Consider the following 24,810-nt stretch of genomic DNA (forward strand, 5'->3'; position numbering starts at 1 on the left):
ACAGCCAGCCTTATCGCCAAGGACTGACATTTGCCGCCAATGTTTTCTCTCTAAAACAATTTTAATAGTGTTGGCTCAAAATGAAGTTTGTCAACTGCAGTCTGTCCCTAAACATTTCCTTTGGTTTCTTTCATGTATACTGAGAACTTTTTTGTCACTCTATAGTCAAATGGAAAAACTGAGTTGAAGTCAATTAAATGACGCGCTCAGTTAGGCACAAGATAAAAAGGTATCGCCCTACGTGAAGCCCACTTTTCGTGCGCCTCACTCCCAGAATTCCGCGCGCGTCCTGATTCATTTTTTTCAAGTTTTCTTTTTTTTTTTTTTTGACTTGCGGGAAGGACCTCGCCAATAGGGTGAGACTGCCTGCGTAAAGGCCCACTGTTTGACTCTACTGAGAAATTCAATAGAATATTTATCTTTTAAAACCTCCATATCATTAAAATCAACCGTTTCTTTGACAAGACGATGTCTGTTTAATATGTGAAATATTAGGCAGTGAAACCAAATTTGCGTAGCACGCGTGAAAAACAACAGTGAACGATAGCTTGAAACAAAATAGCTGAATGAAAACGTAGACTTGACACGAAGAAGATGAATTGTAGTTTTTTTTATGAGCCAATCGTTCCCTTCGCTTTCTTAGGCGAGTATTAATACCATGAGCCCATCGTAGATCAAGGCAGTTGGATCATTTTACGCCCAATCATCGCAGCAAAGTGAGGAAAACCTGGGAATCCCTTACTAAAAATAGAAATTAAACGTGTTACTTCATTGAATCTTGGCTTTGGGTAAGAATTCCCCACCTTTTCATAATTAGATATTTATTTGCTAGTTTGTTTACTTACAGAAAACAAAAACATAATTTTCAACATACAGTCTGCGAAGAATCCGCCAGAATTTTATGCTGTTATCTTTTGAAGCTACGCGTTTGTAGCTGTTACACTATGATTAATTACAGTCGGGTTAATACATCCACAAAAACTTCGGGCCAGCTGAGTCGGAGGTCGTGCCACAAGTTACGGACCGAACTGAATTTTCACCCTTCGATTTATGGTGTATATAACTTCGACCTATTTTACAAGCTAAGAAAACGAGGTCAGGAACATATTTATTACATCTTTATTGTGGAATAATATTTACATTGTATCTATTTACATTAATTTTATCACTGCTGTATATTATGAGGGTTTTAATGAGGTTAACCGTTTACCATAGAAAGGCAAAAGAGGAAAAAAAAACAGTTAGGCGTGAAATTTGCAAATTTTAACCGATCGTCAAAGTGAAAAGTTAACCGTAAAAAGGTTTTTCTTTTGACCGTGACCGAAAGAATTAATTGTAACTCGCACAATGGCAAAAATCTTAACCGTTACCTGTAAAATCCATCACCCTATTTAAACCCAAGAGTCAAAGAGTTTCAAATGATTGAAAACTCGTAATCATTGCTCAGTCATCTGCAAAAATTAAACACGATTTACAGAAAAACGATGGCTCAAACTTTTTATAGCCCGCCAAATTTAAGAAGACTTCTGCATCAGTGACAACCACATAATTTTAGCGGGCTGGACAGTTAAATCTTTTCCGCCAAGTTGTACGTTCACAGGGTGCATAGTAGATGAAAGAGAGAAGGAAATTATTATTCGAAAATATCGATTTCAATTCAACTTTAAGTTATCATAAAATGATTTACATGATATAACAAAGGCTACTCTAAGAGGCGCCACTTTTTCTGTATTAATTGAACTCTGTGATTGGTCGAACAAACTCACGCCACCCTTTCACCCAATCAGATACAAGAGTAAATCATTTGCAACTTGATCACTGTCATTTCTCGCGTTTGAAGCGAGTTTCTCTTCGAATTATTTTGAGATCTTATTGGCTCCTCCGCTCTGATTCTGATTGGAATTTCTGGTGACATTTACCGCAGATTTAATCACTAAACCCCAGATTATCCCAACCTTAGGAAAAGACCTTTAATGCACCACTAGGTTCGTAGAGGAAGCAAAGGCTGACTAACTGATTTTTAAAAACTATTTCCAAGTACATGCTTTGTCTCACTTATATCGATAGTAGTGTTTTGCTGAGACTGCTTCATTTTATAAACCCTGGGCATTTGTGCGCGTATGTCTATATCGCTGTACTTTGATCACTCGTGAGCAAGGCAAGTTCTTCGTTTTCACTTGAGCTGCTCTGGTTTCCAACCAGAGCACAGTAATCATCAAAATCAGCGCAGTTGACACTTATATATTGTTCGTCCCCCTGTTCTTCTAGCAGTTTCTCGAGCTCGTTTCTCAGATCTGTGAAGCTTGGTCTTTCTTCAGGATTAGCTCTCCAACAGGATAACATGATTTGGTAGCTGAAGAAATGACAGAAAAAAAATCATCGAAAGTAAGAACAAAAGTCGGCCTACTCATAAAGTTGAAACACTTTCAAAATTACAACTGAACTTGTCACGTTCAGCACGGAAATTACGTGCGCAAAAATGTTAAACTCAATGTTTTTGTAATAAATTGTTACAAAGAAACTCGGTCAACCAGTTGGTTCAACCAGGTAACGATTGCTTATGAGGCCTGACGACAGACTTTCAGCGCACCTAAAATAATATACAGGGCTGGGCTGTTTGAAAATTGCTGATCTTATGTAAGTGGTAGATTCCTAGTAATAAGGATAAAAGTTCAGAAGGATGCTTTTTGTTTCTCATCCAACTCACATCTGCTGACTGCACGTTTCCGGTCTCTCCATTCTGTATCCATTCTTGATTAGCTTATGAATATCTCGACCTGATATACCAGGATAGGGAGAACCACCTGATGGAATGAAATGCTCATCAGTCAGATCCGCACTTAAAATGTACCATTAATGGTGAATATTAGAAAGTCAGATAATCCTTTATAATTTATTTTTTGTAAGTTTTGTAGGTTGGTCAAAACCTACAAACTGTTTTTCTATGGCAAAATGGCGCTGAATAAAGTGCTAGTTTGGAAAAAAGGTCTCATGAATCCCTGACATGATCTTTTGCGATCCTGGTTGTAGCTGTCGCCATGAAAAATGCCACAGAAATGTAAAAAGGGCTGATAAGTTCTGGACCACAACGATGAGGCAGAAACATGTACTTGTGACGTGTTATCATGGCAACTCTTGCGATGTGAAATAGGAAGATGATTGTTGAGGCCTGAGTAAGATCAAACTCTTCCTTCAGAATACATCATTTAGAAAACTGTTGCTTCAAAGCATGGATAAAAGGAATGTGCCTACCCAGAGTAATGATTTCCCAGAGCACAATGCCGTACGACCACCTAAAATACAAATAAAAAAGTGATAAAGTTAGTTCCTTAGCCATTTTCCATTTTTGCAAATGGTCACGATGCCCTGGACATTTATTCCTATTTTAATTCACATTCCCCCTCCCCCTTGTTTATGTTACGATAAAAACTTTCGTGTTTCGGCCATCTGCTGGAGTGCATCGATTATTTCGGTGAGATGGAGGAAGCGGCTGTTCACTCCCGATGCAATTCGAGATGTAAGTACAGACCCACGCGTTGCATATGATAATATACATCCATATTAAACTGTTCATTAAGAGCATGGGAACGGCATAGCTGGTGAAAACTTACACAATCTTTCCAGTGATAAGAGGTAAAACTGACCAAAGAAATGGTTTTGATCAGTTCATTCGATCAAAAAAGACGCCTTTATCCAAAGAGCAATTGTATAAGTGTATGCCTCCCGGAATTTGTTTTAAACTTGAAGAATTCAGTTTTAATGCGACCCTAACGTTATCTGTGTCGTGTGAATGGTAATTTACGCAGTCACTAGGTTTGCTGTGTCATGGCACATCATATTCGAATTGAAAAAATAATGTACCGTCATTACCTAACTAAGCCCTTTAGTTCCGAATTAATTAAAATCACGACTTGGTCATATGTCAATTAGGGCGATTTTCGATGAACGTCGAAGATAAAAAAACTAGAGTAGATACACCACCCAATCAGAAAAGAGATGACATCACAGGGAGCCAATGACAACTCAAGGAAAAGCTTGCAAACTGCTGAAAACGACGTGAGGAAACTAAGAATAACCAAATCAAGATTTTTTTTTAGTTTTTAATCTGATTTGTCGAGAGGATGACGCGAGTTTTTTTAAACCAATCACCGAGCGAAGTAAAGCGAAACCGAAGAAATCTGGCTCCTTCTTGTGAGAAGACACAATAGCACACCGCCTCGTTAACCTGTTGTTTTTATTGTTTTCCTCGTTCTTTTTCCGTTTTGTTCTCTATTGTTTGTTGTAAGAGCCAGCAGTCTCGAATTGCTTTCTACGCTCAATAAAATTACTCTAACAAGAAAGAGAAAAAAAACTGAGCTGCTTACACGTCGCTTTGCGTGGTACAAATATTGTCGAAGAGAGATTCAATCGCCATCCACTTGATGGGAAGTTTTCCTGCACTCTGGGCCTTTTGGTATTCACAACTCTCGTAAACATCTCTGGTCAGGCCAAAGTCAGATATCTTGACAAGATTATCATCACAGACAAGAATATTACGCGCTGCGAGATCGCGGTGAATGAACTTCTTCTGTGACAAGTATTCCTGAGAGGACGAAGAAAGTTATGAAAGTAAAAAAATACTTTGGCAAAGAAAAAAACTGTACAGCACATCAGACGCATTGAAACACAAATGTAATCGGTTGCGCCTAAAATAATCGACGAAGTGAAGCGTGTTTGAAAGCACCAAACTTTTCAACAATATTTCTTTTAAGTACACCTTTCAAATGACGATGAAAGGAAACATTTGACAGGAGTTTCGATAAAAGCACTCTACGAGGGGTCTGCCACTGCCTATAAAACCTCCCACTGCTGTCTGTTCAGCCTGCGAGTAAAAAGTTATTGAAACCTCTGATCTTAGACAGTTTCATCTCATGTCGTGACCTAATATATCATGCAGAACGCAAAGGGTTGATGGTACGATTTCGCTAAAATGCAGCAGACTTCTAAGTTACCATGCCCACGGCTATCTGTCTTGCAAATGACAGGAGGACTTTCTGTGTCAGTTCTTCCCTCATGTCTTCTTCAAGGCTTCTCCTTCTGTTTTCATTCCGCAGTCGCTCCTCACTCTTAGATGGACCTAGGATCGTAAAGCGGCTGATGAATCCCAACTGATCTTTATCAGATCTCGTTCACTTGATACACCCCATCCAGCCGTCCCTTAAGTGGAGATTAAGATTCTGTACTTTTTACTCGTGCTATTTACCTCTCTGACCATGTTCTCAAAATGAGATTTCATCGACAGTTGGCCTGGGTATCATTCAGATTACCGTGGCTTGGTGAGTAGGTGTTTTAGAGCAATAAAGGGATTAAGTTTCTAAAGAAAGTGTGTCGGTGGGAGAGTGCAACAGGATGATTTAGTAGTATCAACTGAGTTGATAACGTTAACTGACCATCGTAAAAAGTTAAAAGGCTGACGTTTCGAGCGTTAGCCCTTCGATTGGTGTTTTAGAGCGTCGGACTGACGTGCGGGCGGTCGAGGTTTCAAGCCTCAGACAAGACAAACACTCAGGGTCGTAAAGTAACTGAGGAGAGTGTGCTTCCTTCGTTATGGCATCTTCAAATGGCTAAATGGTCAAATTTTCTCGGATAAGGATGATGAACTGTGGGCTCTGTCTCCTGAGTCTTTTCTCTGTACTGGTTAGCAGAACCAAAGAACCCACACAAGCAGGAGACAGAGGATAGGGAACGTAGCCCCCGTGTTTTGGTCTGGCCTTGTTATCGTTTCAGCATTTTAAACTTCCTCCGTAAGTTTTTCCAATATAGAAAGACGAGGGGAAACAAAGAAAGAAGAAGAAAAAGAACCGAAGGGCAGTTGGATGATATGGAAGTGAGTATCCCTAATACCAATCCTTTCAACCACAAATTTTTCCACCAAAAAAAATTTACTCCTTCCTCTTACATATAACCCTACAACAATGAATAATGAAATTACTTACTCAGAGTAGACGATCTTTTCTTCGGGGAGTTTTGTTCATTCTTCTCTTGCTCGGTTACTGGTACAAAATTCGCCATCCACTTTTCCCCAGCGGAAACTTTTCTTGTATTACCCCAGGGGTTTAGATTTGGATCAGCGTCTGTCACCACGATGCAGATGTCATCTCTCTTCTCTTCAAGCATGAAACCACCCGCCTGAACTGAGCTGCCTTTGCTTGTACTTCCCGAGAGAATTGGCGTGGCACTGGGGGAGAGATTTAGGGGGGTTGAAGGAACTGACGTTCCGATCTTTAGAGGAATTCTTAGATTTTTCATAGGTGCGGAAGAAGATGATTCATGGCTCCAACTGCGTTGGCGGTTCACGTAGTCATTTCCATGCACCGGCTGGACAGAACAATTGCATGCATCGTTGCACAGACAGCTATACCAGGAGAGAAGTTGACATTAAAATGAAATGGAAAGATTTTGAAGTAGGAGACCTAAAAGGTTGGGTGTGAAGCTTAAACTAAGGTCCAAGATCGCTCAAGTTTTGGCGTCACCTTACTGCGGTGCGGAGAACACCGTGCGTGGCAGCGGGCCTCGAGAATTTTCTATTACAAAGCAAGTGGCCAATGAAGATGGCTGCAAGCTAAGTGGTAAGATTTTAGGGAAAGATCGACGGAAGATTTTTATTAATCTGTATAATTGTGGGATCCAGACTTGTCGACGCCTTAGTGTTGCCTCTTTGAAAAGAACACTTTCTGCATCAGAGGGCGTAAAGTGCTTGTCAGCTAAAGTATACACACTAGTGTGTAGCAAAGGTAAAGGAAAACATGAACCCCTCTGTAAAGGAAGAGAACTATCAGAGGTACCTGTCAAGCCTCGAAAAAAACTAGTAAGACCCCAGATTATGACCACTCAGCTGAAAAGGTAAAGGTAAAAACTGTACTCGAGCCTGGCCCAACCAGGTGGAGCGTACTCCCGGTCTCCTTAGCATGAAGCAGGTTGAAGTTTCACAACTCTTTCCTGGATGGGATGCTAGTCTATCGTAAGGTTAGCCCCCTCCCCTGCAGCATTTATCTGGCAATTCGCGGGTATCCATTTACTCCGGAGTGGAGAGAGTCGCTGTAAGGGTGAAGATTTTTTTCCAAGAAAACTTATTCACCTGGCCAGGTCTCGGTCTCAAACTCGAACCAAGACCTCTCGTCCAACGCACTGACCATGAGGCCACAGTTCTGCTGTACATTCCTGCCTGGACAGGAGAGGTTTGAGGTGATTTACGATAAACGAGCATCATATGTCTAATTCTATCGCGGTACATCATTTCTACCTGACTGAAGACAACAGGCTGTGATTGCTGTCCGTCTCACGAGGTTTTAAATCGTAGCTTGACACTGAAACGGAATCACATCATCAAGAAATTAATAATGACCGAACGGTGTGTTTACGATGAGTTATCGATGACTCATCGATAATCATCGTAACTTCAGGCCCTGGAGAGACCATCATGAAAGCACAAGGGAGGAAGTCGCTAATTGTTCTTTTCTATTATGTATAAATTGAATTTCCTTTTCTTTTTAAGTGGGAATCGCATGTGGTTTTTGGGAAAAACTGAGCAGCAGAAAAATTCAGTACCAGCGGAGAGAGGTCTTCGTATGCCTTCGCAGAATTCCGCCCAGTAAACGCTTTACTCACCTGGCTAAAAAAAGGCTGATAAGAGGGAAATAATAGGCAATTCTGTACTTACTGAATGTTCCCTCAGTGTTTTCAGGCTGATTCTCATCGTCACTATTTTGAACCTGAAGGCAGCTTGCAGAGAAAGCTTGCTGTCGACAAAAAAAAATAAAATAAAAAACCTTGCGATAATGGCAATCCTCAGCTTTATGTTTTTGCGAAAGGTAAGCTTTCTTGGCAGTCGAGGTGGTGCGCGATGTGGCAAAATGAACCTTTTTGAAGAATTTGTTTACATTTGATTCTGAACCATCTACAACGTCCACTTTGAGAACAAAGGGGAAATTCCTGTTTAAGAGAGGAGCCACTATAGGAAGGTAAGAGGAAAATTAAACTTGAAAATGCTCACTGCAGCACCTAGATACATGAATTGATCAAAATAGTAAATGAAGAAGAAACCAAAAATAAGTTATCATAATTAGATTGTCAACAAAACAGTTGGCGTTAAGTACTAGGATAACATTAGATTGTTAAACGTCCGCTCTTAATGCTGAAAAGTAATTAATTCCTCTCTCACGAAGTATACTTTGGCCACCAGGGTTCGTTTGCCTGAGAGAATTGTCACGCATTTTGTCACGTTGTTCATCAGTCAGTGACTAGCTGGCTGTTATTTTGGCTGTTGCAGTGGGCAGGCACTAGAATGGCCGTTGTCGTCGTAGTTCGATCAAAGAACAGTGAATGTATGAACCATCCCATGGCACACAAAACGGGGACCGTTGCAATAACTTTCAACCATGAAATATTGAAAAAGAGTACATGCAAGGACGTTGATAAGAGAGTGGCCACACTTATTTGAATACCAAAACAACTTTCCCCAGGCGCAATGCAAGCCATAAATCATTTAAATATGGACCTGTGGTGTAATCCATTCACCAACATTTATACAATATTTCGTCAACATTTGTGGTCAAGAGAGGATAAACCATATCTCCTCCGGGTGTAGTGCTATTACCTTAAGTTTTTTCACCGGACTTGGACTCTTTGATCCTTTATTACTGTGCAGTGCTTTCCTTTTGAAGACGGGGCTCACAAAGTCACTGGGCAGAACAAAGTGCGGATTCTTTTTCTGATTAAGAAGATGGAAGACGTGAATCAATGGCTGCATGCACCTGACAACTTTGCACACTTTTATCTGTCGTGTGACTTCTTTGAAAGATTTTAGTGATCTCCAAGACATCAATTTTTGATAAATTTTATCACGTTCCAAACGGAACTGTGGTAATAACTTTTTAAACAATTGCCCGGCAATATGACGGAATTTATTTTCCTTTTCTAGTAACGTCAGGACCGCGGCCACAAGGCAGCTCATGATGGTGAGTCATCGTGTTAGTTCCTAAGGCCTTGTAGAGCTTTACATGGATAACAACGTGCAATTTATGGCTCACTCTTTTTTTTTTTCAAGTTGGAAAGAACCACAGTTTCCTTCTAAGTTTGCATTCGTTAAAATTCTGTAAATGTAACAAACTTTTTTAAAAAGAGTTTGTTTCTGTTCTGCCTGCACGTGACAAGATCATCAGATCGCGTTTGAATTGAGTGTCGCCATAAAAGCAAAGCAGCCACGTTGGCCAATCAGAGCAAAGGCATATCTTTAGAAGTAACCAATGAAAACGCATAAATAAATAAGCTACGTCAAGCGCGGGAAACATAAGTGACCAGGTTAGGATTGGTCTAAATTTTGTTTCTGATCGAAATAAAGTGTGGTTCGAGTCTCCTAGACCAATCACGGAACGCCAAAAGCAATACCAAAGTAGTCATAGTAACACTCAGTTCAAAGTTACACAATCTCCCACCTTATCCCGAATGAGTCTGAGGTAGTTCCTGAGATCTCCATGAGGACAGTACTCGGTGATAAGACATAGCGGGCCGCTACTCGTCACACATCCCAGCATGCTGACAATATTCAGATGTTTGCCGATGCTTTTCATCAGTGATATCTCTGTGAGGAAGTTCCGCCGGTCTTCCACGTTTGCGTTTGCTAAAAACCAGACAAATATAAGGAAATTTTATAGTCCTCGGTTGGTGCTTCACAGGTTGAAAAAGTAGCTCCTTCAAGTAACTTTTATGTTATCAGTTAAAGCATTAACATCATAAAAAGTCAAGTAGCTCCGAGGGATCAATAGTCTATGATGATGTCAGGTTATTGAAAATTGCATTAAATAAAATTACATCACTTTGCGTCATTATGATGGTGCATCACCGTAAATGACATCATCATTATGTCGCATCTCTTCTGATGACGTCATTAAAGTTAACATTACTGCAAGTGACATCATTATAGTGTCACGACAATATTAACATCCAAATCCTATTTATCGCGCTCAAATTGTTTCCACTTTATTAGAAAAAAGTCGTTTAATACTTTTGGATTTGCTTAAGCGACTGGGGTGTAAATGCACTTGGAAAGTTTAGTGCAAAGAGGGCTTAATAGACTTGAGTTGCTCTTGAGCGCCGCTCAAACAACAAGTAAGCTTCCCTTGTGCTCTCCGAACTTCTCGTGTGCATCCATACCTCGGTACACGTACGTTGATCGAGCATAAAACAATTCTCAACTATCGACTGCTTTACCTTTTAATTTCTTGACAGCAACAACAACTTCCTTAAGTACTGGAAAACCCATCAAGCCGATAACGGTGGCTTGGGAAACAGTTCCAAAAGCTCCTTCGCCGATCTGCTGTCCGAAGGCAACACTGCTGTATTCCACTTCCCATTCATCAGGCTCAATGGTAGGGAGATCCAACGAAAACGTGCCTCCGTTAAATAACAACCTGAAAACATTTTACCAGTAAAAACTAAATATTTAAGTTTCAGGAATAGCGGTCACTTCTAGTTTTCAAAATGCTTCAGTCTCCTACAGGGTTCTTTTTGTGCCCGTTACAAGTTTCGACGCATGAAGTAAGCCATATTTCACTGAAGATTTTAGATATATGAAAATTCACATATTTGCACTGCGGTGGAAAGATGAAATTAGAAGATCCTCGCAGCTAAGAACACTACTGAAACTAGTAGTTGTAAGTAGGACCTGAAAAAAATTTCAGGCCCGTACGGGAACCATATTTCACTATTTTCGATTCTTGGTTTTAGTTCCAACTTCTTTAGCACAATCTTCTTCGGGTTTCCCATAAGCTTCCTTTGTATGCTTACCACATGCAGCCGATGGTTAGAGGCTTTGCCTTTATTATCTGCTCGAACATAAATTTGATTTAAGCCTGTAACTTTAAGCTTCAACTTACGTAGCTCTGCTGTTGATATACTGAACTTGCATCTGCTGCACAGCTGAGGATATACTTCCGTATTTCTTCTTGATGTATAAATAGGTGGCACCGAAGAAGCAGGCAAGTACAGTTATCAGCACGAGTGCTGTCACCAGATATGGGAAGGGCGTGCCCGCCTTATGGGTAGGTGAAGATTGGGCGTATTTGATACCGCGAACAGGAGGACCTGTGAAAAAAGAGCATGCGGTAGAAATATCAATATTTCATATCATTTGAAGGGAAGTAAGCCAGGCTAGAAGTTAGCACAATGCATTCCGAATCGATGGGTCATTTAGATCATATCCTTAGATAAAACATATTGCTTCGATTGAACAGCCCTTCTCTCTCCACACAACAGTGTAGATGACCATCAGAGAAGTAAGATAAAATACTGAGGATGACCGTGGGGTGAGGGGTTGTGGGGGGTAGGTGAATAGACAGGGACGGATTAGTACTTAACATTGGAGGAGCAGCAATACTCTGCAGTAATCCATGATATTGATTTCATGGTGAGTTCTGAAGCCCATAATACAGACGACTCTTTCGAAGCGGACACCCTCGGGAATTGGAAAAAGTGTCCGTTAATAGAACTGTCCACCTACGAGAATTAATCCTATGAGCGATCACGTAAGAAAAATAGGGCGGATGTCCGCTTACTTGAGAATTTAACGTAGACCATGACCAACGAGGCCATAACGTGACACCACTAATGTCATGTAGGGGTCTTATTCATGTAAAACGAACGGACAAAACCAAACCCCCATTGTTCTGTTCCTGCGTTAGGTCATATTTTTGTTGATTTGAAAGTTAAGAAAAATTTCATTGCTAAGATTCAATTACTATGCATGGGGTGTCCGCTTACGATAGAGTGTACACAAACGTAAAGCCCAATTTTCATTTTCAAAAGTGTGCGCGTCTCGCTTACAAGAGAGTGTCCACTAACGGAAATGTGTAAATACAGAGTCTGACTGGGAGGCAAAACATGAAAGTGTTCATTAGCGGAGAGTTGAATGTGCTTATCTTTTATTTGATTCGAACGGTTCAACCAATTTCATACGATTCACGGACGCACCTGAGGTGTTAAAAAAGAGTTTCGCTTCCTCTCCTTTCCCTGTCATTGGTGATACTGCTGCTACCTGATGTTATCAAAATGAAATATCAAATGTACTGAGCACGTGAAGGTGTAAACAATGGACAACCCAAACAGTGAGGTAAGGATCTGTCAGGTGTTATCAGAGATCTTTAAAACAAACAAAGTGTATCAGCCCCTTGAAGGGGGCACCGAGGTTAAAACTGAATCAATTATATGCCAATTAAGTGCAAAGTGTACTACGAGTCTACCGTAAAGATGTAAGGGAAACCATTGTGAAGACCAACCAATTGAAAACTGGTGTTTTCCTGTAAGAGAACAACAATAAAGGAGGATATTAGATCTGATGAATTTTTCTCAAGTACCTTTTTGCGCTCCCCTTGGGCAGAAACAAAGTTAAGGTTCATTGAAACGCAAAAGTGAGCGGGCAAATATCCAGTCATGTTGACGGAACAGTTTTGGTCGATGAGGCATTTACTATTATTCCAAAGTATTATACCAAAACTATTCTCTATTGCGGTAACAAAGATGGCAATGTTCAGCGCACTTGAGGTACGTAGCCAGTTGAGATTCCCTTCATCGTGTCCGCGCTCTTAGCCAGCCACTTGATTCACTAACCTTTATGTTTATCACGACGAAACCTGACCGTCTAAGAATGCTAAGCGCTACTTCAAAGTATTGGTTTCAATTGGCTGGCATAGTGTGCGCGAACTTACGACAGAAAAATTCTCGAAAAAGCCGGTCTCCTTCGTAACAATTCGCTGCTTTGCGAAACGAAATCAATCGACGGAAGGAGACTTTAACAGAGGATGTTACTTGGTCTTGTGGCTCTCGAGAGCCGATTCAAAATTTTACTTGGTGATACCCCCTTCGTGAGTTTTCTGCCAGAACAGCTGGTCATTTCGAGGTTTCCCTCAAATTTCAGAGAGATCTTCCTAACAGGATTCTTACTTACTGGTGGTAATTTTGTAGAATCACTATGAGGTTCGGACATTTGTCCTACTAGGATGGGAATCTTTCTCCACGTTAATCTGTATTCTTGTATATGATCTGTAGAGAATATATTATGTGGCGGCCACCACGTGAGCACAGCTTTTGACGTATTGCGTGACAGGTGTTTGACGTTGACCAAGGTTAGGTTCTCTGGTGGACCAAGGACTGGGAAAGAGAGAAGGATAGGGTCCGTGTGAAAGATGGTTGATTTTAAATCCAGTCTCAAGAGTCCTTGTCTCTCATGGCTTTGCAAAAGAACCAGTTCTCTGAGATGGTCATGCATCCCGCTACAAAATCTGATCAAGTTGCTAACGGATTTATTTGTTGATCTGATTGCTTGAGAGGGCGGCGCGAGATTCCTATATGACAATCACATAGCAAAGGAACCAAAACCTATGAAACCCCGGATGTCCAGCTTTCGACGATCAATTTTGAATGGTCTGTTCCAGGCGTTCCGTTGATGAAACGATAGTAAACAGCGCTATAATGTTGGAGGAGTGAAAAAACGAGGGAGTTCTGGATCGAGTTTTATCCGATCCAGGCTTCGCTCGCTTTTTCTCTCTCCTGCAATTTTCGCGCCATTTTTATTTCACTCCGTTTTACCCACTAAATGCCTAGAACAGACTAAACTTTTAATTGCTCTTAAAAAGTACGTTAGTGTAACATGATTATATCTTTATGATCCTTTGTTTAGCGTTATCATTTATGAGAAATAACTGGCAATAAAATTGAAAACTTAAAACTTAAAACTCGAGACTAATGAAATAATGTTGTCACTTGCCAATGACATAAAAAAAAACGCCTTCCAGGTTTAATACTCACTGCAGGTGTAATGAAAGCCAGTTTTATTGAAGCAATCTGAAAGAAAATCAAGGTGTAAGGGCAATTGATGATCATGACCTAATTTCAGTTCTAAAGCTAGATCAGTTGTACGAATATTGATAAGATGAAAAATTTTAAATTTCGTTTAAAGAATCGTGCCACATTTTCTGATCGATATATAAGCCTTTTAAATCTGTAGAATTTGCCAACGCTGATGAATTTTATGCGATGGCTAATCAAAGAAAAATATTTCCGCGCCAAATAACTGTCGGAGTGCACAATCTACATCATATCACGGCAAAAGGACTGGTATAGAACCATTAGCTCATTACTCAATGGACTCCTGATAGAACAGAAGAATAAACAATCACTACATATATGTGATTATGATCAAAAAAGTGATATTTACTCAAGGATGGAGTAACAATATAGACGGTGCTTTTATTTTCTTTGTCATCAGAAGTGGTGGATATGATCTAAAATGCGAGAAAAAAGACTTGATTATTCCTGATCTGCGCAACACGCAATCTAAACAATGGCATAATTTATTGCATAGGAACTAAATATTATTTCATTCTTTTTCACGGTCACTTCATATTGCGTGAGATTGAGAGGCACATTTCTCTAGACGCAATTTGCCAGGGAAATTGTGTCATGGAGGAGTTATCTTTGCGATAATGAAGTTCCACTTATAAATTTCTCATACCAATATCTACTAATCCTTTCGTGAAAACAATGATGAAAATCACAGAAATTTTACAGAGACGAATTTTCTTCAGAAATTGAAAGACAAACGTGCATTCAAAGCAGAGGATGTTGTTTGAAAACCTAAAAAAACGTTATGTTGCGTAGGACTTTTTAAGTCTTTTTTTTGGTAGTACAGCTTTATCAACAAACAAGTAAAAATATTTGATATGACAGCTAACGTTATCAAATGCGTGTCAAAAATAAATTAATTAATTAAAAACTTACATCTATAGTGTAATTCTCGTTTGGCAATAAACCTTGCAGCACATAATACATCTTTGTACCTACATGATGCTGATAGAATTAAAAAAGAAATGAAAAACTTATTAGATCGATAAAAGTTCAAATGACTTTAGTAAGAGCGCAGCCTACCTTATGTCGATCAAGTTCATAACTTTCAATATTCCAGTGATCTTCCTCATTAGCTCGCCAGTCAATCATGTAGTCGCATGTTTTGCCTATAAAATTTTCAACAAGAGTCAACCATAAAATCGATGAAACAGTTTCTGCCTTTGGCAAGGAGAGATAAGATCGATTGAGATTTTTTTGTTAAGAATTTGTTTTCTTTCTCCTTACTTTGAGCTAATTTTCTTGTAATTTGAATATATATTTTATTTTCAACCCTGAAGTCGACCTTCAACTTTAATATTTTGGTGTAGTTTAAGTTGTAAACATTGCAATGCGCAACTAAAACTTTTATATCGATAACCGGGCGACATAAGTCCATAAATTATTATTATTATCCTAGACACCCACGTCAAACTCTCAGGCAAACAACTCTCAAAACGTTGAAATTCAGGCTAAACCTCTCCCCAGCTTCAAAAGTTTCGTATTTAAGATTGGGTGCATTCATATGAGTAACACCAAAAATGACAGAATTTAAAAAAAGTGTTGTTTTCGTTTCATGCAGATTTTTCTATTGTTTTATAGAAAAGAGTGGTGATCCAAAGTTTCCTGGTTTTCTTGATGTGTGCCATTACAATTCAGTCAAATCTGAGTTTCGTGAAAAAATTCACTTACTGTGCGGCGCCAAACCCCAAGTCACATGGGCCTCAAATTTGTTGCCTGCTGGTTTCAAATCAACGTTCACGTCCCTAGGAGGGTCTATAGGATCTTCATCTGAATTAAAATGCAGTAGATCAAGAAGGGTTGTATGAGAAATGAGACGAGATTACGAATATTTTAAAAACTACAGAGAAAATATGACATTTTAAAAAACACATCTAAAATTGTTATATCGGCTTTATTTAATTCAGTATCACCGCACCACCCCTTCGATTGACTGTTCAGCGTTGTCGTGCAGTACTTTTCGGAAAAACAACTAGAAGCTAGGATAACTTTATGTTGGGAAACCTGACGTTAATATAAAACATTTACACCCTAACATCAGTATCTACTTTCTCCATACTCTTCTCAATATGATTTCCTTTAATACTGACTAGGAGAATTTATTTAATAATCAAAGATTCTTTGGTTGGCGATCAATTCCTTTTTACTCGTGATCTTAATTAATGATCGAGGAGTATTACTGTCAGGAAAAATTAAATGCTGATCACTCTTAAGGATGTAAGAGTCTATGAAACGCGGCTTATTCTTCGATTCTTTCTGTGAAAAATAGACTGTTTCTTACTGTTCACATGGATATGCTGTTGTGAGAGCAAATTTTTTAAAATTTCAATGCTTCATGCGTTTTTTGACGGCGGCAAGTCGTGACTTACTCGATATCAACTAAAATGCATTTAATTTTATCAACTGATGAACAGAAAATAATTGTCAAAATGATTAAATCTGAGGACTTCTTGATCATTTTTGTTACCAGATTAATTTTTTGTTTCAGTTTTAATCTTCTCGCAAACAAAGACTTACCACTCAACGTCGACATCCATTTGCTAATATTGCGGAATTTTTTAAAATCTTGTGCAGAGTGTAGTCCCTTTGATGTTACCATGGCAAAAGCTACTTGCATTTTAAAGCCTTTATGAAGATCATTTGCATAGAATGGAAGCTCTGAAGACTGAATTGAAATGATATATGAATATATTTAGCCTGCACTAGGCACTCTGTCTGTGACCAGCGCCACTTTGTTTCGAAGAGCATTGCAAAAAAGAGTGAATTGATAACAGTGTGAGACTGTGTATTGGCTGTGATTAGAAGTCAAAAAAAAAAAAACTTAAATGCTCTTATATCGTTGATGCGTGTTCTAACTTGAAAAAAAAAACGGATGATAAAAATAATAATGACAATGATGATAATTGCCATGAGTATGATAATAAGGGTAATAATGATTACAATGATGTTATGATGATAAAAATTATGAATAAGTATCATTTTCAATACTTGCCGAGGGTGAGCTAAACATCGTTAAGCAATTAAAGCAAAGGAATTAATGAGAGCGATTTTTTTTAACAAATTAGGCAGGAGGAGAATAACTTACATGATTTCAATTCAGTCAGTAAAATTGGCTTGTTTTGTTTTTTGTTTTGTTTTGCTGTTCTGTCGGCCTATTGGTCTGGTTGTTTTCTTCCGAAAAATAAAAAATAATGCTAATGCTATTTTTCAACTAGCGCTTCTGTATTAAAAACAACTCATGCAGGCTGCTTAAGGCAAGGTACATAGGACAAAATCTCGGCCAATCAGAGGAGCGGAGGTTCCTAATCACGTGAGTGAATTGCCCAATAAAAACTATGATGATGTTGGAATGTTCGTTATCTTTAAAGGAAGATAAGGCACAGTAACAGATATAAATGAAGGGCGATCAAAAAATTCTTAATAAGAATTTAAGCGAGGAGTCAACTTTTTAATAACTTTTTGATGAGAATCAAGCCAAACAATCTGCTTAGTTTTGTTGTTGATCAACATATGCGTAAAAAGAATGATTACTTACCAGTGTTAGTATATACCAATCTTGCGTCGTCGTCTTTACAAAGATAATGAAGGTAACGGGCTCAAATCCAGCAGCGCTCTCGGCGACAAGACGAAACTCAAAGTTAACCAATAACTCTGTTGACGTACGACAGAAAAGGTACGGTCCTCTGGAAGTGATGTTCCTTGTGTCATACCAGATGCCACCCGATCTATCATCTGCGTTACAAAGGAGTTGATGGGAGAGGATGATCCAAGCAACTTGATGTATATTAGTGCGTAAGCACGAAACTCAGAGTAACAGGGAATCGTGCGTGTTTCATTTTAGTCATTTTGAACTGTATTTCGCTCTACACTCATGTGTATCGAGCACTTTCCGACAGCCAACTGGTCAGTGCTCATCTCCCGTGAGATTCAGTTCAAATTTGCCTCAGGTGATCATCTGCTAACGCAAGGGTCATTCTTGTTGGGATTTCTTCTCTTTTTGTGGGGTTACGTAGCGTTTATTGTATCTTGATATATAGTTCAAAATGACTAAAATGAAACACGCATGATTCCCTGTAACTCGGAGTTTAACTAACTCTCAGGGAATCATGCGTGTTTCATTTTAGTCATTTTGAACTGTATTTGGCTCTACATTCATGTGTATTGTATACTTTCCAACAGCATTTGCTACAATTTACCACAATTATATATATATATATATATATATATATATATATATAAGTCAATGGAGAGCAGGATAGGAATGTGTATTTTGATTTTCACTATAAAATCCCCCCAAAAAGCTCTTCAATATTCTTATGATCCTGTTATTGCCAGTGATCTGTCATTTTCTTTCTATAGTCCCCTATTATACTTTGTCGTGACGTTTGATTCTCCCTGTTCCCAATGCATGAAAACCATGGGATGTCCCTCCAAAATCCTCTACCCCCCCCCCCTTCATCACCTGCCAAAAAGGAAATGACGAGTCCCTAAAGAGAAAAGCATGAACTGAAGCTCAATCATGGAATTGCTTTTATGCTGCGAAAATCAACCTGAGAAATAGCGCCGTCATAATTTCCTGGTTTTGGTTCTCAACCGAAGTTTTTTTTACACTCTTGCATTCTAAGGCTTAATGCTGGCTTCCCCTTTAAATCAAATGTGTTTCTCTCTATTATATCTATTTAAAAAGGGTGTTTTAAATGATAAATACCTGAATTAATAACGCTTTGAAGAAACTCGCATCCTTTTTCACACGGGTCAGTCTGAAACAGGAACAGGTTTCAAAAACCGCGGTATTATTAAATGCTTCCCGACTCAACGTAAGTAAGAGAAGTCTGTACACGAGCCAAGTGACCTCTTCAACTGGAATAGATCTAAAGCATGAAGCTACTGGTATTACTACTCAGATTTTGGGACCGTTTACTATCGTGACTTTTAAGAAACAAGTCCGTGAAGCAATGAACGTACTTAACGTTTCACGTAAGGAATCCTCATATCAACTTCTATATCAACTGGTTATTGAATTACTTACTTGGTTGCATTTAGCTTTACAATCTTTCACAGTTATTGCATTAAACTTGGAAAACTTGAATGGCTTCTTGCACTATAACGAGAAGGGAGTGGTGTCAATGGTGACTACGGAACTTCAAATTCAGCCAAAACAGCGCTTTAATTAACAATGGAGCGCTTTTAGATTGAGTAACGTAAAACGGAAACCAAAGTAATCACAATGGCCAATGGCCACAAAATACTTGTAAGAGCCGATGAAAACTCAAAACGGCCTATTGCGCTAGAAAACGCTGGCAACCAACTCTTGCTTGGGTTTAGTTTTGCATCTGATTGGTGGAGAGAGTGGCACGAGTTTCTGGACCAATTACGGAGCGAAGAAAAGCGAAACTAGTGCAATCCCAGACCAGTTTCGATACTCGGTTGGCAATGTTTCTCTTACGATTCAATGATAAGTTATTGTCGTCTAGAAAAAGATAATAAGCAATATGGTTCACAAGAGAGATAGAAAGAGAGAAAGAGAAAGTGAGAACTCGGAAAACATCCTGTATAAGTACATTGACTAAAAATGTGAACTTCAAAGTGCGGAAAAACCGAAGAGGCTAAATTGCAAAGAACTATCTGTTTATATATCTGATTAGCCGGACAAAGTGGTGTAACATTTTAGACAAATCACAAAATAATGCTCAATTGACAATTGCTGCACAATGATTGTAATTGGTTTATACATTGCCTTACATCGACATTATTTAAACTTCTATCTGTTCCTGATTGAAATTTTTGTTTTGGCCGGAACCATCAGAGCAAAATCAATGGTCGTGGAAAGGAGAAAAACAAACCAGTTTTGATCTGTACATGACTTCGACTTGAGGTTGTTGTTTCGGCAAATGGTTTATTTATTGAACTCTTTAACTCCCATGAGTGACCAAGACAGAATTTCTCCTTACAATATCAATACAATATCAACCAGATAAGTGATAAGAATAAAGAAAAATATCAAATTGGGGATAATTAGTTAATCCAATAATAAATTCTCCGAACTAACATTGTAAACATTGTATGGTTGACAGTAAGGAGAATTACAAATTTGATCTGGGAGTTAAAGGGTTATCCTTAGTGACTTACCTCTTTACACTGGTGCCCACAGCTGAAGGGACGAAGACTTCCTTTTATACCAGTAACCTGTAAAATTACCGACAAAGTATAAAAATCTAGAACCAAAAAAATTACAAAGAGAGTAAGTTTCTAATGAAACTGTGGTGCTGCGTCAGTGGAGGAGTATCACAAGATAATTTTGGTTTTATCAACTGAGTTGATAATGTAAATTGGGTATCGCAGTTGTTTGTTGCAAAGCTGACGATTCGAGCGTTTGCCCTTCGTCGATCGCTCCGACGAAGGGCTCTATGTAACGAGCGATAGACCACTGAACTTCTGCACTCGAAAACTGCACTGTCTGAAAAGAAAACTAATGGCAAATTGAATTCACAAAATGGCGAAAAAAACTGAGCCGATAAATTTTAACGCTGTCTTTCAAGATGTCTCCAACTGCTTATTGTTTGTTTGTTTATGATTGTAATTCATCAATAGAATTAAAAAAGGAATTGATATGATACTATATAATATATTGAAAATTTAACATGTGGCTAGGAAACCTGTAGGGAAACCAAGAGGCTTATATTTTACAAAAATAGGGTATCAGTTATGTAGCGTGATTTTGTTATCGTTAAATTAATATCAAAATAATTTTTATGGTTTAAGTGGGTCCTATGCACCTATCAGATACACAGCTATTATTGAAGGGACATCACTGATTAATCCGATTACAGCGATTAATTATTGCCACTTTTCAACTAGAGAGTTTAAATTGGACACCCAAGTCATTAGCATGCTTTGCAAAGAGTTTCATTTTAATTTCTTCCTACTGCATGGGAACAAAGTGGAGACATTTCTGAGCTATTAACAAAAGGAACGTATACGCCTCTGGGCTACAATTCTTTTGTTAGCGATGCGATATGTTGGTAATTTCCGGTTTCTGTTCTCTGTTTACATTTGCTATTCCGAGAGGCTGATTGCCAAAACCCTTTGGTCATGCAACCCTGGAAAATTGGAGAAGCACATCCATCAATTATAAAAGTAAAAAAAAAAATGTAAGCATGCAATAGTGGTTTTCTGTGGATTTCTTCATCTAATTTCCTCTCCTGCATAGAGAGATTTCAAATACTTCCGTTAAATTTTAGCATTAGTCCTCATCAATCCGACTTTTGCTAAATTTTCTCAAAAAATTTGCCATTCCCAATTGCTTTTTTATTCAAGATTGTTCATAATTTCTCTAAAGTTACATTATATGGATTTTCCGGCCTGAGAAAGTCTTTTTTTGACACATAAAAAAAGCTCGATAGTTTTTCATGTACCGAAGAGCTCAAAAAACAAACCGTGATCCCAATATACCAAAGCGACATTACTTCGATATCACAATAGGTAGTGAGGAAAATAACAACATTAAAGAACGAGATGTTGGATATGGAGGCTGCAAGAAAAAATAGAGCTACATGCAACATAAATCGGTTGATCCTTTCGTGCAAGGAAAATTAGAAAAAGTGCTTAGATGCTCACAATTCAGTAGTCAAAAAGGTCATTCGATACCTCAATAACTGAAAATCTTAGGCCTAACTGCTAGTAACTTTCACATATCACTTTTGGAATCATATCCGATTTCAAGGTGAACATACATTCAGTGGATACTTGACTGCCCTCTTCTTTTCCGCTACATCTGTTTCTTTACGTGAAGGATTCAGCTGCTGACAGCGATTTTTAAAAATAGAACACATAAGTAGTAACACAGGCCTAAGGAGCTAAGACTGAGTTCAAACTTTCTTTTGGAATTAACTTTCAGTTCGATATTATCTCATCATAACCGTACCCTTACCCAAAATCATACTCCAAATTAATAATGTCCGTATCAGCTACGTAAGTTTTTGAAGTTCCTACCCTTTATTAGAGTTTTAACCGGTTTTCTATAGGATTTCCCAGTACTGGAAACCAATGCTTCCTGACGGGCAAATGAGATTCGGTCGGCTCAATTTGTCGTTATAAACCTCTGTACAATCAAATATGCAACACAACATCCTAATAGTCCAAGCTGACTCCCTTCAGAACGGCTTGCAGCTTGTAGCTTGGCCTACATTTAACGAAAACCGTTCTATTTATCCGTTGAAGTGAAGAGACACATAAATATCTAATAAAAAGATGAACTTAAAGTTTTGTATCAAGCTAATGTTCACTTGCATGCAAAGAAGATACAGTAATCCTTTCCCTTCATGTGTTCCAGGACAGGTGAAACTGAAAAAGCAGAGCGAATGTTCTTTCAGTTTTTGAGAGTCGTCCTTTACAACAGGTAATCACAAATATCGATGTCTTCAAACTGTAAACTAAGTCCGAATATAGTAAAAGTTTTATTTTCTATCATAATTTTTCCAGCCTACATATAGCCGCTAAGTATGAGGTGTTATTGGAAAGCATGCACGGAACACGTCAAAAACACATCCCACTTGCAATTATTTCTGTCGCTCTCGAGCAAATGCTTAATCTAAAGTACCCTATAAACCCGACGTAATTCTTGAAATGCTCCTGGCTAAAGCTTTAGACGTTGGTTGAAGTCAAAAGATATTGAAGTTGAGAGAGAAAATCTGGCAATAACATTGATTGCCGCCAGAGAAAAGCGTGCGGTAGATTCTCACTGATCATATGACCTGTCCTAGTTTAGGAATTTGATAGATCTGGCACAAAAAGTCTAACTGAACCGAGAGATTTTTTGGGAAAGATTCCTTTTAATGTTTACAACAATAATAAGAGAGTCTCAAGGTGGTCTTCCTTTATTTACCCGAATGAAACTGAATTCATCTCGGCTTTCTTCCTTAGAAATTGCTTCGCGCGCATTACCGATAACTTTATATGCAGCCTCCTTACTCCTAATGTCGTTTAAGGAGAGTGCCTTGTCTATCTGAGAGTGAAATAAGCGAAATACAAACTGTATCTAGATGTTACTGGCACATTTAGCATTTTTGTGATGCGGCTCCCTCAGAGCGAGCTGATCAAAAGAACCATGCGACTTTCTATGACTTGAGGCTAGAAAAATATTTTCAAACCAGCCAAATACAAGGTTTAAGAAAACAAAATTTCACATTAAAGCGTAAGATGTTTTTCTGACGATAACAAAACACTCTCATTACCAAAGAATGTTCAGAAATTTTGAATACTACTAAAAAATCCGCACTAAATAGAAACAGACTTTTTTGAGTGGAAATTTCATAAAGACGAAATGTTTCGAATCGGAAAACGTAAGGCAAAAGGAAGTTTTCACAGACAAATTTAAAATTATCTTAATTTGGAAAACATGAGGGTCTTTATGATTGCTGGTACATTGTTGCAAATTTCTGTGTCAATGCTTATTTCCTGTTTTCTTGTAATTTTCATATTCATCTCCCTTAATTACAGGCCTATATCGCCATAATTTACAGCACTGTCAAATTATTTTTCACAGGTTTGGGTTGAAAGAAAATTACGAGAGAAAGTCTTAGTTTCCGAGGTGCAACGTTTTCCTAAGTAATTTTTCTATAAGGCTAGTATTTATTTCGAGGCAAGCTTTGTTGAAAAGTGAGTTCATAACGGCAAGGTTCGGAAAAAAGAATTCGCGAACAAGTAACTGCAAAGCTTACAATCAGCATTATGGCGTTTAAAACAGTTCCCAGCTCGTGAAATAATTGTTGATTTTAGCGTACTGACGGAAAGTATTCCTAGTGTAAAGATAGTTTAAATTTTCTGAGCAAGAAAGAGAAAATACAGCAATTGCAAGTAAAAGAAAAAAAAACACTCGTTCACCATTGCGATTATAAATTCATACATCTTGCTTACTTCATGCAGAGACAAAGGAGGAAAATCCTGCTCACAAAGCGACATATTTAAAAGAGCAGCAACCGAAAGGGTCCAGACTGCGGCATGTCTTAGGCGTGTTATGATTCAAACACAATAAAATGGTGCAACGATAACACAAGAGATTAAGTCGACTATTCATGATCAAATATTCGATAGAATGCTATCTTCGCTCGCTGTGGTCGTTTATTCAGTGATGTTTCTGTTCTGCTCTCTGTGTCAGTTGAAATTTAGTCTAAAATAGGTTTAAATAAAACAACAAAAATTCATGCTACTCACATTCATCAGTAACGGGTGACCGTACTTTTGAGAAAGACACATGTAAAGATAAAATTCAAATCATAAATTGTAAAAATCTCGCGTTCAAGAAACTGTTGATGATTAGGGAACGATTAAATAAACTAGAGTATTGTACATAGTTATGAGAAATATTATCAAAACTCGATTTAGGAAATAAATGATCACAGTCTCTACATACCATTTTCTCGCATTTCATGTTGAAATGTCCTTCCTGGACTGTTTTGTTGAACTTTTCGTCTTCATATGGGCAACAAAATAAATGACAATTTGCGAAAACGAACATGAAAAAAACCTTAAACATTGTTTCATCCACAAGAAAAGGCTAAATTATCGCTTTCCAAACGATATAGATCAAAAAAATTCTACGATCGGCGATTTTGAAATCGAGTTTGCGTCAAATTGATACAAGCCCAAAATATACGTTTTTCGCGGATCAACTGGACCGGGAGCCGCTTATTTTCACCGTGGGAATGGTAAAATTCCTTCTCGTAATTAGATGGCCATCTTTAAATTGTAGATTTGATATTTCTTTCTTTCTGTGTTTTACCTCCGCTGTTTTATACCGAAGATGTCAAGATTTCACAAATACATCATTCATCCTCGGCAAAAGAACCGGGTCCCAGAGATAAAGAGTCTTTTGAC

The 24,810-nt window shown here is 38.4% G+C and overlaps 1 protein-coding gene across 2 annotated transcripts; it reads right to left on the reverse strand.

Moving 5' to 3' along the window:
• Positions 1–1,103: 1,103 nt before the first annotated feature.
• On the reverse strand, positions 1,104–24,810 carry LOC113673342 (uncharacterized). 2 transcript variants are annotated; one of them, XM_089198670.1, is made up of 27 exons: positions 24,347–24,810; positions 24,148–24,171; positions 20,065–20,121; positions 18,965–19,036; positions 18,644–18,695; positions 17,471–17,667; positions 16,453–16,600; positions 15,607–15,705; positions 14,959–15,044; positions 14,812–14,880; positions 14,249–14,315; positions 13,840–13,875; positions 12,980–13,182; positions 12,276–12,332; positions 12,007–12,070; positions 10,914–11,121; positions 10,249–10,448; positions 9,474–9,658; positions 8,636–8,749; positions 7,700–7,778; positions 7,283–7,346; positions 5,976–6,394; positions 4,992–5,116; positions 4,365–4,582; positions 3,253–3,293; positions 2,708–2,804; positions 1,104–2,353 (listed from the first exon to the last, which is right to left on the reverse strand). In XM_089198670.1, the coding sequence occupies exons 1-27, from the start codon at positions 24,467–24,469 to the stop codon at positions 2,125–2,127; spliced, it is 3,333 nt and encodes a 1,110-aa protein (XP_089054796.1). In that variant the 5' UTR covers positions 24,470–24,810; the 3' UTR covers positions 1,104–2,124. The 2 variants fall into 2 exon arrangements, with proteins under 2 accessions (XP_089054796.1, XP_089054795.1); XM_089198669.1 differs by lacking the exons at positions 24,148–24,171; positions 24,347–24,810 and adding an exon at positions 21,669–21,830.

This window comes from Pocillopora damicornis, chromosome 2 (genome assembly GCF_964200805.1).
Source record: "Pocillopora damicornis chromosome 2, jaPocDami1.2, whole genome shotgun sequence".
NCBI lineage: Eukaryota > Metazoa > Cnidaria > Anthozoa > Scleractinia > Pocilloporidae > Pocillopora > Pocillopora damicornis.

Excerpts from the sequence above, each read along its gene's own strand:
- LOC113673342 (XM_089198670.1), bottom strand. The coding sequence starts at position 24,469 with ATGTTTAAGGTTTTTTTCATGTTCGTTTTCGCAAATTGTCATTTATTT. Across the intron at positions 7,779-8,635 it reads GTCCGGTGAAAAAACTTAAG|CAAGCTTTCTCTGCAAGCTG; the intron begins GTAATAGCACTA and ends TTTTGTCGACAG. Across the intron at positions 7,347-7,699 it reads AAACACTGAGGGAACATTCA|TGTCAAGCTACGATTTAAAA; the intron begins GTAAGTACAGAA and ends ATTCCGTTTCAG.